Raw genomic sequence first — 18,978 nt, forward strand, 5'->3', positions numbered from 1 at the left:
AAGGAATCACTCAGTCCAAACACAAAAATCTAATGAACTAAGGAGGTAGGCAAGGTAAGGTTAGTGTAACAGTTAGAGCAACACTGTTACAGGGTCAGCGGTTGGCAATGGGGTTCAAATCCTGCGCTGTTTGTAAGGAGTTTGTACATTCTCCCCGTGTCTACGTGGGTTTTCCCCGGGGACTCCGTTTGAAACGTACAGGGGTTGTAGGTCAATTGGGTGTAAATTGGGCGGCACGGGCTCATGGGCTGAAATGAACTGTGCTGTTTGTCTAAATTTAATATTTAAATTTAAATCAATTAAAACAGCCAACCTCAACCTTTTTTTAGGCTATGGCCACTTAGGACTTTGCTTAAAGTTTATGGGCCCCCTTACCCATACAGCAGTGAGGTTTAGTTAGTTTCTTCCCTACTTCACTCCTACTGACTATATACAAAAACATCAAAAATAATTTAGGATTTCTGTCCGTGGCCCCCTTAATTATGCTGTGACCTCCATTAAGAATGGCTGAATAGAGTTTCAAATCCATAACAAAGTGGCTAAACACTTCATTTCCCAGAAACAAAACAGATAAGACCCTTCTCATAGAATCCCTGGCAAATTTCTACAAAGGCGTGTTGGAAGGTGTGCTGACCAGCTGCATCACGGTCTGGTATGGGGACACCTGAGCATTAACCCCTCCAAAAGGTAGTAGACACAGCCCAGGACATCACAGGGAAAATCCTCCCCACCATCGAGAATATCTACAGGGAACATTGCCGTTGGAGAGCAGCAGCAATCATCAAAGACCTACACCGCCCAGCACACACTCTGTTCTCGCTGCTGCAATCAGGAAAGAGGTATCTGTGCCAAAAGACTCGCACCACCAGGTTCAGGAACAGCTGCTCCCCCTCCCCCATCAGACTCCTCAACAACAATCTCAATCAGGAATTCATTTAAGGATTCTGATTTGTGGACTTCATTGATTTTCTTTTTGTTCTCTCTGTGCAGTCAGTTCGTTTACATTCATTATCTGTTTACAGTTCTTTATTTGTTTACGTGTTTTACACTCTGTACAGTTTATTTGCACTACCAATTAGTGGTAATTCTGCCGTGCCCGTAGGAAAAAGGAATCTCAGGGTTGTATGTGATGTCATGTATGTACTCCGACAGCAAATCTGAAAACTAAATATAACAAAACACATCTACACTACTTTCATTTTAAGCCTATAGTTTAAAATAAATTACTTTTGTTTTTCAAACATGAAGATTCAAGAGCTAGGGGAGAAAGGATCCATGAAAACACAAGATTTGCACAGTGAATCACTCCGGTGTTCTGCAAATACTGTAGCTGTGATTATTTATGGTTGTAATTTTTTCACCCTTTTGCATACTTCCTAAAACAATAATCTCAACATTTCACCATCATGAAAAACAATAATTGATTTTCTACAGCACTGGCCAAATATTCTTTTCCTGACAAAGTCATTGTTCTGTTCAACCCTCTTGCGATCTTTTTTTAAGCAGGGATTTCTAACTTTCTCACCCTCTTTTCAACACAAGAAAATACTGCCTTTTAATTAAAGCTATTTGATTAAAGTTAAATGTAATTAAAACTCTTGCAATTTGGTGAGCGATGTTTCGGCAATGAATGCAAAGGGTGTGGTCGAGTCTTTTGGAAGTACATAGCTACCCACAAAATTTGCTTTGGTCAATTTCCTGGATATTTCCCACAGCTATCAAAATGAGAAGTTGCTTCATGGTGGACCCAGGAATGGAACGGGGACCTCCCGTCAAGTTACCTGTACAAGATTATTCACGAGAACGTAAGGAACAGAAATCGCCTGCTCTTCCATTCAATAAAATCATGGAGGTTTCTACCACGGCATTACATTCCTGCACTGACCCCAGATCCCTTAACTCCATATCCAAACATTCATCAATCACTGCAGCATACAACTCTAATTTCTTCATTTATACTTCCCTTTCCATTATCACGCGATCAGGGAGAAGAGCAGCTGCACAAAATTTCATATAACCCCCCTCCCTCAACAGTATTTCCTGTCACTTGCTTTTCTTGTGTTATCTGCTTATTTGTCAACACCACAGTTTGTGGCAATGAGGATGCGTACAGGAGGGAGATCTGGCAATACCTGCTTTCTGAGCTGCTTTGTTCCACCCTTTATAGTCAGGCTCTCTCTCCTTCTTTTCTATTGCTGGAAATTTAATTCCCATTCTTGGCCATTTAATTGGTCTGTAATGGCATTTTTTTCAATTTGTCCCATTAATTGGCCTATTGAGAGTGACAAAGGCTGCACATATTCAGACAAAGAAGACTCAATCGGTATGTTTTTGCCTTTTTACCAGCTCACTCTAATTGGAAATATGTCTCATCTCTCCCTTACACCTTCTGATCATCACCACTCAGTTTGCTATCCTGTATTATCACCTCTTTAGCTGTCTAAATTTCCCCTCGACTGAACCATTAGAATGAGCTCAGACTAGACCTTGAAACAAAATATAATGTCCACCATCTTCTCCCCTGCTGTTGCCCAAGGATAATTGAAACAATTCTTCCGCGTTGCATTTCAAGTTTCCATTTTGCGTCAAATGCTTCAGCTATTTCAGTTGAACACAACTATTATTCTGCTTACCAGTTCAAAAGGGTGGGTATTTGAAGGAATTGTGGAACCATCAAACCTGCTTTCACAACGATGGAGGGCTTTCAGAATAAAGACAACTTGCTGAGGCTTATTATTTTCTTCCCATGTGCCTCTTGGTCCTTCTATCATCTGCAATCAGTGCCCACCTCAATCCTGCCGTTGTTAAGGTGCTTTTAGGTACTGCCAAGCCAAAGGAATTTCAAACAGTTCACACTCCGATTCCTGGCCATGGCGACTCGATGCAAAAGGCCAAAGCAGTGTTTGCTGTAGTGAGTGGTTACCCGAAGTGACACCCAGATCCCACTGAATGAAATGACCAGGTTTAAGCTATCTTCCTTAAGCTTTCTTAATGGTTTGTTCACCTTTGTTTTCGCTGCTGCCCCTCCTTTCCTTCTCCACCTCTAGCCTTTGCGATCATACCTCCCCCATCCCCACTCTTTTGTTGGGACGCCTGCCGATATTTTTCCATCCCTTGATGATGGCCTCTGGCCCGAAACGTTGGTTTGGTATTTTTACCTTTGCTACATAAAGGACATTGCCTGACCTGCTGAGTTTCTCCAGCATTGTGTGCTTTTTGTTCACCATTGAGTAAGATAAGTGAATAAGATCAACACCTGAATTTCCCGTCCATCCCTATTATCCTTGAACACTCAAATAATGTCACCACCTTATGTGTTGAAGTCATTTCACTCAATTTCCATCCTACATGGTCTACCCATCGTACTTATCCAACACAGCCCTTGAAAAACGTTGCGTTTCAATGAGGTCTCCTCTCATCCTTCCAAACTCTGAAGAGTAGAGCTATAGTCTGGGGATCCTTTGCAACATGCCTTCCAGGCGAAGTATATCCTCCTTGGGTGAGGAGATTAAAGCAGTTCACAGTACTCCAAGTATGACCTTACCAAGACCTATTTAATATATTTACCCTTGTACTGAGATCCTGCATTGAAAAGGCATTTGTCTTCCTAACCTGCTAGCTTTCAGTGACTTGTCTCCAAGGCACCTTTGAACATCAACGTTTTCCTATCACTCAGTATAAATCCTCTGTATTTCTTTCAGCTGTCAAAAATAGATCACCATACATTTCTCCGCTTTGCCCTCCACCTGCCTTCTCAGCTCGTATAAATTCTCTTGAAGCCTCAGCATCTTCGTCACTTCTCTCTTAATTTCAGGTCACGGCAAAGAATGAAGTATTACACTGGCCATGACAGTCAAACTGTTGACAGAGATGGTGAGCAGTGGGCACCCAAGAATCTGTGGCCCCGATTCCTGAGTAGCTCACCGGTCAGTGCCCACCACCCTGAAAAGGCTCTGTTTGGTCCTATTCCTTGTTCAAGTCAAATCAATCAGGTTTATTGTCATCTAATTCCACAACCCGATGAAACAGCATTCTATGGTCCTCAGTGCAAAACACACAGACGCACAACCAGACATAGCACATATACAGACACACAATACATATGCAGGACAAGTATTAATATATACAAATAAATATTGTTTTATGAATATGGGAGTCCTGGATGATTAGTGTGAATAGATCCTTTGGTCATTCAGTTTTCTCACTGCCCATGGGAAAAAGCTGTTCCTCAGCCTGGTGGTGCTGGCTCTGATCCTCCTGTATCTCTTTCTCGTTGGGAGCAGCTGAAAGATGCTGTGCGCAGGGTGGAATGATTTTGCACACCCTCTTCAGACAATAATCCTGGTAGATCATGTTGTTGGTGGGGGTGAGGGGGTGCGCAGATAGACTCCAGTGATCCTATCTGCCACTCTTGTATTCCTGTGGATAGACCTCTGATCCATTTCTCTGCAACAACTGTACCACATTGTGATGCAGCCGGCCAGGATGCTCTTAATCATGGTGGCCGGTAGCCTTGCCCACTTTCAGTCTTCTCTGAAGTCGCTGTTGTGTCTTCTTTACAAGCGAAGAGATGTGTGTGCAGAATAGATCACTTCTTAAGTGAACTCCAAGGAACCTGGTGCTCTCCACTCTCTCTACTGCAGAGTTGTTGATATGTAGTAGAGGGTGGTCTTTCCAACCCAGACAGACTGTGAGACTGTGGTCTTTCCATGAGAGAGAGAGAGAGAGAGAGAGAGAGAGAGAGAGAGAGAGAGAGAGAGAGAGAGAGAGAGAGAGAGTGAGAGATTACATCCTTCATTATAGACTCTTGCATTTTACTTTCTGCCGACATCAAGAGAACAGGTCAATAGTTTCTCTCTCTCTCTCTCTTCCCCATCACTCCCCACCCCACCCCCCACCCCCCACCACTCCACTCCCCTCCCCTCTCTCTGCTTTTTTTTTTACCAGCAGGATCACAATTGAATCATCAGGAAGTATTCGAGAATTTATGGACATTTGAGAACCAAAGCGCCCACTAGCTCCACAGCTATTCTTCTCATGCCCTCAGGATCTAGATCGAACCCGTTTTCTGCCTCATTAACTTCTCCAGTCGTATTTCTTTACTATAATTTATTTATACCTCTTGTTTCCTAATTTGCACTGGACTCTTGGTTGCCATGCAAATTTGGGAAGTTTCTTCTTTCAACTTCAATGAAAACAGACACAAAGTATTTATTTAATTCCACGGCGACTTTTTAAAAAATTTTTTATTTTTCACACTATAAACCACATTGAATTCTACGGCGACTTGATGCAAAAGGCCAAAGCAATGTTTGCTGTAGTGACTGGTTATCCGAAATCGAGTCTCATTTTCAAATCTGCCTCATGTTTCTCACCAGCTTCCTCTCATTTTTGATTTTCTCCCTTCTTCATTAATTTAAAATCCATTTAGACATAACTGGCCCGTGAGCTGGTGCCACCCAACTACAACCCTCCACCCCCCCCGGTACGCTTAGAACGGTGGGAGGAAACCGAAGCCCCAGGGTGAAACCCACGCAGACATGGGGAGACCATACCGATCCCTGAGATTCGAAGCCCAGTTCCGGTCACTTTTCCTATTGTGTTTCTCTGCCCTCAGTACAAATCATGCATTATTTCTTCATATGTTAGCCATTGCCTGTCCACTGTCATTGTTAATATAGCTTGCCAATCATACCAGAGCTCACCCTGCCCCACATCCTAAATATGACAAAGCTTGCTCCCCAGCTCAGCAAACTGATCGATAGAGCCACCTTGTACACATCCCTTGCCCAAATTGTAGTGCTTGATTAATTTATCCAAACTACATGTTGATTTAAGTACCCCCACAACCTCTGACTTTCTCATTCACTCTAAAAAAAAGTTATAAATTAAAAACACAAAAAGTCACTTATTTGAATGCGTCCATGTGGTGTATATAAGCAAAAAGAAAAGGATGAGAGAAAGACCCCCCCCCCTCCATAAACCTCCCACCCTCCCCCCTTTAACCCTCTATGAAGCAAAAAAGAGAGTGGGACAAGAGATCTTCAACAGGAGCGCTCCTTACTGTAAGGCTTCTTCTAATATACAGAGACCTTTAGGAGAAAGGGAAGGTCTGAGATATATTTAAATGTTCAGTTTGTAAACATGGACACCATATTTTCCAAAATATATGATCTCTTTGGCTTGGCTTCGCGGACGAAGATTTATGGAGGGGGGTAAAAAGTCCACGTCAGCTGCAGGCTCGTTTGTGGCTGACAAGTCCGATGCGGGACAGGCAGACACGATTGCAGCGGTTGCAAGGGAAAATTGGTTGGTTGGGGTTGGGTGTTGGGTTTTTCCTCCTTTGCCTTTTGTCAGTGAGGTGGGCTCTGCGGTCTTCTTCAAAGGAGGTTGCTGCCCGCCAAACTGTGAGGCGCCAAGATGCACGGTTTGAGGCGTTATCAGCCCACTGGCGGTGGTCAATGTGGCAGGCACCAAGAGATTTCTTTAGGCAGTCCTTGTACCTTTTCTTTGGTGCACCTCTGTCACGGTGGCCGGTGGAGAGCTCGCCATATAACACGATCTTGGGAAGGTGATGGTCCTCCATTCTGGAGACGTGACCCATCCAGCGCAGCTGGATCTTCAGCAGCGTGGACTCGACGCTGTCGACCTCTGCCATCTCGAGTACTTCGACGTTAGGGGTGTAAGCGCTCCAATGGATGTTGAGGATGGAGCGGAGACAACGCTGGTGGAAGCGTTCTAGGAGCCGTAGGTGGTGCCGGTAGAGGACCCATGATTCGGAGCCGAACAGGAGTGTGGGTATGATTTATCTCTTAAATTATGTAATTTTCTCAAGTGGTGTACAGTTCCGAACCTCCGCATACCACCTCTCCATTCCCAAGTCTGTATCAGATTTCCAAGTTATAGCAATGCATTTCCTAGCTGTTGCTAAAGCCGTTTGAACAAACTTCATTTGATACATATTCAATTTTAATTTAGGTGTAACCCCTCTAATATCACCTAATTTACAACTTCATTCATCATAATTTCTATTCAGAAACCTAAAAACAACACCCATCAATGATTTCTGCTCTCTGCCTCTTCTTAGCAGTACTAAAATTGATTCCAATTCGACACGAGCTTCTAAACCAAGACGTTTTCACTACTGAAGTGATATCATCCACTACTCCCTTTTCCTTTGCTTTCAAAATGTTTGATAACTTGAACTCTTTAGAGCCAACGAGCATGGAAAGAGATGCTTCCCCGCACTATGTCAATGCCAACATTTAAGAATCCCTCAGTGCTCACTCCATCTACCAGCACTTGACCGATAGCTCAAGCCTTGGTGATTAAAATTTGATTTATTTGGACATTCACCTCAGTAACAGGCCCATTTGGCCCCCGAGCCTGTGCCGCCCAATTATACCACTTGGGTCAGACCATTGTTGGGTGGAGATGCATAAACCACATTCAGTGCAAGTGGCATCTTGTGCCAACCAAATGAGAGAGAATACAAAGGTATCCAGGCGGGGGGTTGAGCCAAACGGGACAGGCAAGGGAGGTGAGAGGTGGCAGGGGCAACATCCGGATCAAAGACCACTGAATGCTGCCAATCTGCTGTTGCCCGGGATTGCTTTGGTGGTGGGGTCAAGCTGAATTGGGCAGGCACCTGGCGTATAGTGCTAGGGAATAGCTAATGTCTGTATGTTGAAAATACAGAACCAGCGCCCCACAAATTTGCACCAGGCATAATGCCCTGCACTCATCGGGTGTACAAAGTGGCTAATTCTCTGCCTCCATTATGTGAATGACCAATTATAAAATGGTGGTGGTGCTGGAGTTGATGTAACGGCACTGCTGGTGTAGAACAGAGGAGCGGGGAGTGGAGACACAGCATTGCTCTGAAGGGTTCAACCGCCTGGTCCTCATGCTGGCAGTTCCATACAAGTGTTAATTGGCCTGTTAGAGGAGCCAACTATATTTTTCAACTAAAATCCTGCAACCATGGGTCTGGGCCCAAGGTGGCAGCGCCTGTGCTTGGCAAGAGCCACGAGGGGTTGTAGACTCTGGGGGGAGCAGCGGACTGGTGCAGAGCACCAGAAGACCTCCCATCTCCCTTTTGAGCAGGAGAAGCAGAGGAGACCACCCCACTGGATGCTGACCATGGGGCGGACCAGTGAGAGGCGTAGCGGCTGAGGGCCTCACACAGGCTGATGGATTGAACAGGAGTATGTGCGACTGCAGTGGCTGTGGAAGTGCTTGAGATGAATCCACAGACACTCAGTGACTCTGAAAAGACTCTCTTTCGCTTCTCCTTCACTCGTACTGTAAGGGGCACCAGGCAACACTGATGCTGGCTCTTTGTCTGACCTCAGGCAGAAAGAAGGGAATATCATGTAATATTACATGTTCTGTACTATTACATTACAATAAAGGAATCTTGAATCAAATTATCCAGATTAGTACTAGTTATACAGAATGAAATCTAGCCCGATGGTATGAATCCACACTTATCAACAAGCAGCGCTTTCACTAACACCTTTTTAACTATTCAGCCACTCAGCAGGGTCATTTTAGAGTGGGCAATAAGTAGTTACAAGGAAGTAACCTACATTCTGACAAAGCTTTGGCGAACACGAAACTAATTTGATATCCCAGCGACTCAAAACCACAGTTGGCGAGGTTCTACGCCAGGAACAGAGAGCATGCTGAATTTTCAACAAATTCTACTGTGCAGTAAAACCATGGCTTGCAGAATCGCAGTCAATAAGGCTGTAAGGAATGGAATAGAATGACCAAGTTAAAACCTGGCTTCACTTGGATCAATACCTTCCATGGGTAAAGGATGGAGCAATTTTCCTCATCCAGACATCGCACGTGCAAAATGTGAATGTGGACTTTACAGATGACAGGTTTACCGATTTTAGATTTATTGTCAGATTACGCACATGACATCACATACTACCCTGAGATCCTTCTTCCTGCGGATGAGGCAGAATTGCCACTTATCAGCAGTGCAAAAATAACCGCATTCAACGTACACATGTAAACAAACAAATAAATGCAAACAGATAACGAATGCAAACAGACTGTGCAATACAGAGATTATTTTAAAAAATCAATAGTGTTCTCCAACAGCAGATTTCCCCATAGATGTTCTTGATAGTAGGGAGGGATTTGCCTGTGAGATCCTGGGCTGTGTCCACTGCCTTTGGAGGGCTTTACGCTCAGGGGATATTGGTGTCCTCATACCAGACCCGCGATGCAGCCGATCAGCATGCTTTCCACCACACCTCTGCAGAAATTTGCCATGGTTTCTGGTGTCATACCAAACCTCCACAAACTCCTGAGGAAGTAGAGGCACTGACGTGCTTTGTTCATGATGCTATTGGTGTGTTGGGTGCAGGAAAGATCCTCTGAGATAGTGACTCCCAAGAACTTAAATGTGCTAATCCTCTCCACCTCTGATCCCCCAATGATCACTGGCTTTCCCTTCCTGAGTCAACACTCTCCTTGGTTTTGGTAATATTGAGTCCAAGGTTGTTGTTGGTGCATCATTCAGCCAAGTTTTCACTCTCCATCCTGTATATTGACTCATCACCTTTCACAAATTTAAATTTAGACATACAGCACGGTAACATGAGCCCATGAGTCCATGCCCCACCCACCTCGATTTAATCCCAATTAATCTACATCTCTGATACAATTCCAACGATGGGAGGAAACCAGAGCCCCTAGGGAAAACCCACGCAGACACAGGGAGAACATACAAACTCTTTATGGACTGCGTAGGATTCAAAGCCAGATCCTGATCACTTTGTGCTGTAACGGTGTTGTGCTAACCACTGCGCCAACTGTGAAACTTGAAATGTAGCATTCAGCCACCGAATTCCGTAATTCGGAGAAAGATTCATGCATTTGCCTCCTTTCTACCGTGAGTCTCAAAGGGAATCTTCTGGTCAAATCTAAAGAACAAGAAATCACCAACCTTCCGCACGTTACATTGTCGTATTTCTCGGTGTGAGGGGTCTTCTACATGCACTAACGCAAAACATTAGCAATCAAAACGAACAGAGGAGTTTCAAAGCTGCAACCATTTATTTTAATGTCCAGCAACAAATTGGTGACCGCACATATAGAACTAATTGGGTGAGATAGGGTAAAGCTGACCACTTTGTGTGTGACTGGAAGGATGAGGGCCCTAAGTCCCCATTTGAACTATGCAAGATTTAGCAATTTGTGCTTGCCATACCATCGCAATGGAAGATGAAGAGAACTTTATTCACCTTCACCCACAACCTTCCTCGATCCTCAACTCAAATTTAATATTTATGAAGTCCAACAGAAACGGTCAAAGTAAATGTCCTCTTTCATTGCAAGTACAGCTTCCAAAAGCAACTAGAGACGCTGACAGCAGCTGGTGAACAACTGATAGAGACATTGTTTGGGCAAGGCTCTAAATAAAGAAACAAATCCCTAAACGCAAACTCCGGGAGGGTTTCTTGTGTGGGTGAAGTCAGAAGTACTGCCTTGTTTTATTTTGGTCTCCTATTCCAAGCAGAAAATTAAAATAAAAGTTTGTGTACAGGGATAGAAGAAAGTGGAGCAAGTCCTCAGGAACATTCCTTGTGTTCAAAGAGAAATCAGAAATCTAACAATCGCGGGATTAGCAAACATAGAAGAAACAGAAAATGTCCCGCCTTCGGCCCACAAGATTGTCCCGACCTTAGAAATTATTTGGCTTTCCCATAGCCCTCTATTTTTTCTAACTTCCATGGGCCCATCCAGAAGTCTCTTAATACATCCCGCCTGCACCACTGTTGCCGGCAGCCCATTCCACATACCCACCACTCTCTGTGTAAAAATCTTACCTCTGCCCTTACTCCCCAGCACCCTTAAACCCCTGTCCTCTTGTGGCAACCGTTTCAGACACAAGCCCCATTAGTAAAGAGTCAAATCGCTGAACAAAAACCTCAGATTCAAAGACCATCATTTTCAAGGTAACGTAGCGCCCTATTACATGAAATTCCCTTTTTGCCTGCTGCAAGGCAGACAGATTCGCCACTGGCAGGAATTGCCCAAGTGCCTCTTACATTTCTTACAGTCATGGACTGACCGACCAATCTATTGTGAATTGTCAATACCACCAGTCTTTTTAAAACCTTTGCTGTACACCTTTGCTGTACACGATAATATCCAGCATCATTTACCTTCCAAAGACCGTGTGCTTCTTGTCCAGGTAGACACACGAGCGGAACGTGATGAAGCTGGGAAAACAGAGGAGACAATTACTAAAAAGGTGCTGTAGGCCACTCGTTATGGATAAAAAGCGATTCAGTTTTAGAGCTACTTTTAACTGAGCCTTAACTAATGAACACTTCCTATGTGTGCGAGCCAGCAAGCTAAAATGGAAGCAAGGAGACAACACAACACATTTAGCAAATTATATTTTTCAAGTTTCAGGTTCTGTAGAAAGAACACCAAAGTTAAGCATGTGTTTTTAACGGCATTTCCTTACGACTGCATTGGTGAATATTTAATAAGAACCACTTATTTTATCATGACAAATTGGTGGAAAAAATTATTAAAAAGCATTTCCATAGATAATGGATGTTTAACATTAACAATTGATTCTTTTAAACTTAATAGCACGATAATGACGTCCAATTTGGCTTCTTTAAAGAAGATGTGAAGCCCCAGCAGTGAAGTCAATTCTAAATGGTTTGAATAATGGAAAATGTAATGGAAAAAAAAAATTCTCAGCTGCAAGAGTATTCTGGGGTTATTTATTAAGCTACGATTTTTTAAAGTATTAATAGTAATGGATGTAACCAAATGGAAAACTTAATTCAGATTCCAACAGCATGCTCTCATGCTTATCTCAGCAACCATAAAAGGTAGTTTTATATAAACACCACAACAGCATTGCAGTTAGGCACCAAGCTCATATCATCCATCAGGATACGGTTACTTGTCTATGGCTCCGTTCTGTCCCTGCCCCCTCTGCATGGTCCTTGCCCCCTGTCGCTGAGTTGAAAAGTGTAATATCCGAGGAAAGCTCAGTGAGAAATAAATTCAATGCATCCTTCGACCGAAATCAAGTTTTGGAGGATTTTGTAATCCTGCATCCAGGATTCACAGCAGTGAAATGATAGTGGCATTGAAAGGGGAATTCACCCACCAACACTATAATGTTGTCAACAAAAGGACAGACTACTGAAGCGCATTTTCCTTTTGAGTGAAAATTCAAAAACATTTTGATAAAAAGAGAATTAGACTAAAAAAAATAATTTTACAATTATGTTACTTTCACTTAATTGAGTAAAGAACATGTGAAACTATTTCATTTTCTTCTGGATTGCAGGGAAGAAAGTCACTCACAACTGCGACTTGTTGGTGTTGGGCCCTGAGTTGGCCATGCTGAGGATGCCTCGACCGGCATGAGAGAGATTGGGTTTGAACTCATCCTTGAAAGGTTTCCCCCAGTACGACTCTCCACCTGAAAGAAAACAAGCAAGAACCGTTAAAGGATGTGGAGAAACACAAAGACTTCAGACGCTAGAATCTTGAGCAAATAAAGAATTGCTGCCCCCGGCGGGGGGGGGGGTCAAAGGTCCTTTTAACTGTCACATTACAAGACATTAAAAACCTAATATGCATGATATACTTCAGCATCTGTCTGCCATTAGGCCAAACAAAGAGTCTCCATGAACTCACTGCGCCCCTAAAAAGAGAGTCCCTCCTTCAGAGACACTGAATATCCGTGGATTTTCCTCCAATGCTCCCACGGGATTGAATGCATCGTAAATAGTAACAACAAGATTTTAATTTGGAAACTTAAATAATGTGTAATTTATTGCATCTGTGCAATAACTTTATATGTAACAGAAGGCCAATATTGTTGACCGCTTATCACGAATTTCAACGATGTAAATACTGCGTTCAGATATCATTCTATAGAAAAAACACCAAAATGTTGGAGGAACTCAGCTGGTCTATTCAGTTTGGGTAGTTTTGTCATGTTGTGGTTCGAATAAATTTTTGTTAAAATCAAGACAAAGAATTCAACACGTAAAGCAGCATCCATGGTAGAAATAACCAGTTATGATACAGAGTCCATACCCGAAATGCACACTGAACCCTGGAAGCTGAGTTCCTCCAGCAATTCTTTGTTTGCTAAAGTATGCGTCCCTATTTGCTACCTGTATAGAGGCATGGATGGGCATCAGTGTAGAATGAAAAAGATTGAACGGGTGACTGTAACATAATATTTTCCCTTTATAATTCTTATGAACACAGAAACTGCCTGAAGCAACATATATCCTTATTGCAGCAACCAATAATTTTAATGGAAATGGCATTCGAGAACAAAAATCTTGATGAGTTTTTGAATGTGTTGTTTCCGAAAGCATAATTGAAAAACATTCCAATATTGTCTTTCATTGCAGACAGATTATCAATTTTGCACACACCATTGTGATCAATCAATGACAATCACAAGAAAAACTTTACAAAATAATTTTCTTTCAGGATCAGAGAGATTGCATTCTCTAATGCCATTATATTCTCAAGAATAATTTTGATAATGCACTTGTGTCTCTTACACTTATGGGACTGGTTCAGCAAAATAAAAAGATGGCAATTGGAAGTCAGGATGCAGGACCAACCAGCAAGATTTCACAAGGGATTCCAAATGGTTTGCTGCTGTTTAACTGCTTTGCCCACAAGACATTTGGTGGCTGACGACAAAGTCCCAGAGAGGAAGAGATTCATGAATAATTTTGAAGAAAAATCTCAATTTTAATAGTGTAAAATGAATGAATAGAAAAAGAGATAACAGAGAGAGGGAACACTGCAACTAGATTAGGAATTGCTGGCTTGGTCCAAGAGATTAACGGGATGGATGTCCGAAATCGATAAGCATACTTAAACCACGAAATGCAGATGGAAACTCTGGATGCCCAGTTTCCATTGCTTTAATGGAAATATGGCAAATGCCAAAAAAGAAAGGCCCATCCTGGTCTGAACCTGCCAAGAATGGACTCAGGCCCAAAACATTGATGGCCTTTTGCTTCCTGTGGATGCTGCGTGACCTGCTGAGTTTCTCCAGCACTTTTCTGTGCATGGCCCTTGACTCCAGTGGCTGCAGATTTTTTTTATTTGTTCATCTCCATTTAGTCCTCTTTGGTCTGGTACACTTGCCGTAAATGTCATTAACACTTGTAGGCCGTGGACCAAAATTCCTCTTATTTTATGGACCACAGAGAAATAGCAACATACGTCACTGACACTTAAAAAAAAAATCTTGTGATTTTATTACATGGGTTTCTCCTTTTCCCCGAGGTACATTTCATTACGGCAACCAGCAATAGTGAGGCCATTAGGTCAGCTGAGCAGCCAGTTACATTGAATAATTCTCACAGAAACATAAAAAATGAAGTCTCCTAGTTTTCATTCATTTTTTAAAAACTTTTTATTGCAAAAAATAAACAAAAGTTTGGGACGTACACAAGATTAGGGTAGAGATAATCGTGAAATATATGGTATTTTGAAATCATTGTTCATCATCCAAAAGAGGCCACACTCAAAAATCATCCTGCTGCAAACACTGTGTTCTTTGATCATTATGCCTTCGCATGCTGTTGGAGTGTCAGATAAAGTAAGTACTTTTCTGTCATCGTTCAAGAAAACGCAGTGAAATTAAAAAGCACAGCCGTGGTACTCCCAATACAACATACACGAGCATGTAAAACAGTAAAAATAAAAGAAAGAAAAAAGCAATATTAAAACAATACAGTTTCTCGAATGGCTCTGGGATAGAAACTGTTCTCGTGTGATTTAATGGACCTATATCGTCTACCCAAGGGCAATTTTCAAACAGATGATAGGCCAGGTGAGTAGAACATTTAAGAATATTAGCCACCAGTGAGATCAAAACACAGGAATGCAATAAGCTAGCAAACGTTCAATAGAGCAGCAATAGAAGGACACAAATAACTTCTCCTGTAGGTTCACTTTCCGAAGGGACCTCAGGAAATGGAGACATTGATGCACCTTCTTGACTATCGCGGTGGTATTAGTAGTCTAAGAAAGATCCTCAGCCAAATGCGTTGCCAGAAACTTGAAAGTCGTGACCCTTTCCACACTGTCCCCATTAATATACAACGGAGCTGGTACCATACCGTTCTGCCTAAAATCCATTATGAGCTCTTCGTCTTCAAAGAATTCAATACCAGATTGTCTTCTGAGCACCACACTGGCAGTCTGTGGACTTCCTCCCTGTAGGGTGACTCATCGCCCCTTGAAATGAGCCCAACTACAGTCGAGTCATCCGCAAATTTTATGATAGTATTAGAGGAATACTTGGAGACATGGTTGTAGGTATAAAGAGAGTACCACGCTGGGCTCAACACACAGCCCTGCGGGGAACTATGTGCCAGAGTAGGGGAATAATGAGCACCTATTTTTGCCATCTAGGAGCGGTTTTTTAAAACTGGTGGTTGGATTTTTTTTTCCCATGTGACTTTATAAAGTTTATGTAAGGTCTTGAAATTTCCTAATTTCTAAAAGTTTTTTTTTAATCTGTGGGGACAATGATCTTTTTTAAAAATTTCTTCATAAGGGGACTTCAGAAACAGCTGTCAGTCCTACCATTACAGAGCAAAGTCTATTTACAATGTTTGATTCATTGCCCTCCGAATGACTGGATACTTTTGCAACTGAAAATTGGACAGGGATCAAGAACTGTTCAGTAATGTTATTACCATTTTATAAAGATTATTAATACAACCCCCTGATCAATTCTAAACTATTTATCTTTACTTTTCATGGTATGCCTAATATTTGCTGGTGTTTCTTGATAGAATATTGCTTCCATTATCACTGAAGTTATGTGAGTGAAAAGTGGGCATGTGCAGAACAATACCTGCCATTTGATAATTACCCTGCAATGTTTTATGTTTCATAACAATAAGAGTGTTATCTATGTTATAAATTATCCCTTCTTATGGAAGCGTAAATCTTCCAAAAAGTAAGGCAAAGTCTGAGGCTATAACCAACTTTCTAAATGAAAGTTATTGTGTCCAAGAATGAAGAAGGAACTGTTGGAAACCTGGGTAATTTGAGTGCAATGCTTTTCACTGTGTTTATACACTGTAGAATGGTGCAGATGAATACATATTTTAGTGCAGTATTTTTAAATGCAGTAAAACCCCAGGTATCTGGCACTTATGGGGACTGGTAGATTCTTGATTAGTATACTTGCCCCAGTTGCTTAAGATTACATGTTGTGTGATTGGCGAACTAACCACTAGGCCGACGCCAATTTTAAACTTTTGTATTCTTTTACCTATTTATTTTCTGCAATTATTTTGTCAGTTGCCTTGAATTCTGAATAATGGGGACTTTACTGATTTAAAAAAAAACAGCATCTTGACGAAGTTATTTTACTCAGAACCAAACCATTGAAATAGACATTAGTTTGGACAGTGGGAGGATCGCCTGCTCATTTGTGGTGCTCTGTGACGGTTTGAGACCAGAACACCCCATCAAATTTGGGTTGAGAAAAGCAACGTAGTTTGGGAAAGTGAACAATGGACAGACAAGCAGGATGCCAAGTTCAGGAGGCTACAACTGAAGGAGGCCACAGCTTGTAATACAGGACACCAAAAGTTTATTTTCTACAAGTCTGGGAACATCTATTTATTTTCTCAAAATCACAGGATGATCATTTATTTGGGTTTAATCGAAGTAAATTGAGTCAAATACTATAATTCTGCACATTTGTCTTCCTGTCAAAGTAAACAGGTTAATGATTCAAATTAGGCCAGGACACATCTGATATTAAATTAGTCTGCTCCAACAAATTGAAGGCAGACACAGACACTAGTTAACAGTTGTCTCCTTATGTTGGCTCCCCTTACCCTTCAAGCAGAAATGAAACAGTGGGACATCTTCCATTGAAGATGCTTGGAATATTCATACTATCTGACGAGGGAAAACATCTGCAGAGGTGACTTCCCTGCAAGATTTTTTTGCGCAGGTGATTTTGATGAATCATTGCCCCTAGTAGGTTTGTAAAGTGCAGATCGTCTGGAGTAATTAGAACAGGTTTTCTGGAAACTCTGAAGCTGGGATTCCAGTGGTGACAGCCGAGCGGAACAACAGAGTAATGATAGGAGAGAGAGGGGGGGGTTTACCAGGACAGGATTCCAAGGACAGCAACAGCAGGCGCAATGTTGCAGAAGCACACATCGAGCTTGGAGGGTGACGTTATAGTTTTAAGAACACCACAGTATAGATCCTTGCAGCACTAACATTTAAATTTATTTTAAAATTTAGATTTACAGCACAGTAACAGGCCCTTTTGGCCCACAAGACCGTGCTGCCCTAATTGCACCCAATTAACCTACAACCCCAGTATGCTTCGAATGGCGGGAGGAGACCAGAGTCCCTGGGAAAAACCACGCAGACACAGGGAGAACGTATGGACTCCTAACAGACAGCGTGGGATTCGAACCCCAGTCCTGATCACTGGCAATGACACAGTGCTGCACTAACCTCTACGCTAACCGTGCCGTCCCCAATAACCATATTGCTCTACGCTAACCATACCACCCCCCCGCTAACTGTGCTGCCCCACGCTAACTGTGCCACCCTACGTTAACTGTGTCACCCCACACTAACTGTATCACTCTACATTAACCATGCCGCCCTACACTAACTGTGCCACCCCATGCTAACCATACTGTCCCACGGTTAGCGCAGGGCATTTAACATGTACAGATGGGCAACTTCATTCTTCCTTTCTGCTCTCAGAGGGAAATATGAAAAAGCATTAATTCTGAGGCTAATGCAGGAAATTAATATGGGGGGGGGGTGCTGCAGTGTAGTACCATCTTCTTGCTTGTTAATCCTTGAGAAAATATAATTTAATCAAGCAGGGAGCATGTTTGAGATATGCAAGAAAAATTAAAGAGTGCTGCTTTGCATACTAACTTTGCTGATCCAAAATAATTTGATGCAATGGATGGGTGATAGGTTAACATATCTCAACACTGGAGCTCCTTGTTCGAACTTCAGATCTTAATTGTCGATTTCAAAGATATCAGTAAACGGCAGTCATCTTCCTAACAGGAAGGTGAGAGACCAATTTGTTAGCAAATGGCTTGGAATGCTGTTTTGAAATTACCTCAATTTTAGATTTACAGCAGCGCAAGGCCAGTTGTCTTGGGTTCAAATCTGCCGCAGTTTGTATGTTCGCCTGTGACTGTGTAGCTTTAGTTTTCTCCCACGTTTTAAAGACATCTGGGCTAGTTGGTTAATTGGTCACCTGGGTGTAATTGGGCTGATGGGCTGGATGGGCCAGTTACTGGGGTGAAAAATTTTAAAATAAGCCAAACTCTCTGCAACACTCACAATTTGATGTTAAAGGGAGAGATGTGGCCACGGAATTGGGTTTTGGATCACACCTTTATCAAAGACGAGAAGGGAAAGACAAGCCACTGTCAATGAGGTAAGCAAGAGAAGCAGACAGAAACCCATTGGAGAGCAGTCGTAGTTCTACAAAATGATATGAAGCCCCATGTGGATACTGAACTGATTTGACACGCATCATTTCTGCCAATCTGTTTAGAAAGTAAATGCAAGATAAGCATTTTGTGTTTTCCGATAAATCTTTACTTCAAAAAAATTTTATTCTGGCCTAATTACACCCAAATTAACCAACCATTTTTGGATGGTGGAAAAAAACAGGAGCACACGGAGGAAACCCATGCAGACGTGAGGAGAACGTCTCCTTACAGACGGCACTGGATTCGAACGCAAGTTGCAAGCACTGTAACAGCGTCATGCTAACTGCTACACTGTGCTGCAGTTCACTAATACAGCGTTCCTGACTGAAGCATTCAAAATATATCAACTATGTAAATAACAATAATGAGCTTAATACTCTGTGTTAGAAGTATTCTTACTGAAATTGAAGTAACCATTATTGTTTTG

The 18,978-nt window shown here is 42.2% G+C and overlaps 1 protein-coding gene across 4 annotated transcripts in view; it reads right to left on the minus strand.

Annotated features, from left to right (window-relative positions):
• ppil2 (peptidylprolyl isomerase (cyclophilin)-like 2) overlaps positions 1-18,978 on the minus strand; it is a 408,077-nt gene that overhangs the window by 87,068 nt on the left and 302,031 nt on the right. For all 4 annotated transcript variants that reach the window (XR_011356343.1, XM_069933672.1, XM_069933670.1 and 1 more), the window contains 2 exons: positions 12,361-12,478; positions 11,190-11,246 (listed from right to left, as the gene is read on the minus strand). Coding sequence is in view for 3 of the 4 variants with exons in the window: in XM_069933672.1 (XP_069789773.1) it covers positions 11,190-11,246; positions 12,361-12,478 (175 nt within the window). In the remaining variant the exon portion in view is untranslated. The remainder of the gene's footprint in view (positions 1-11,189; positions 11,247-12,360; positions 12,479-18,978) is intronic.

The sequence above is a fragment of the Narcine bancroftii genome, chromosome 4, assembly GCF_036971445.1.
Source record: "Narcine bancroftii isolate sNarBan1 chromosome 4, sNarBan1.hap1, whole genome shotgun sequence".
Taxonomy (NCBI): domain Eukaryota; kingdom Metazoa; phylum Chordata; class Chondrichthyes; order Torpediniformes; family Narcinidae; genus Narcine; species Narcine bancroftii.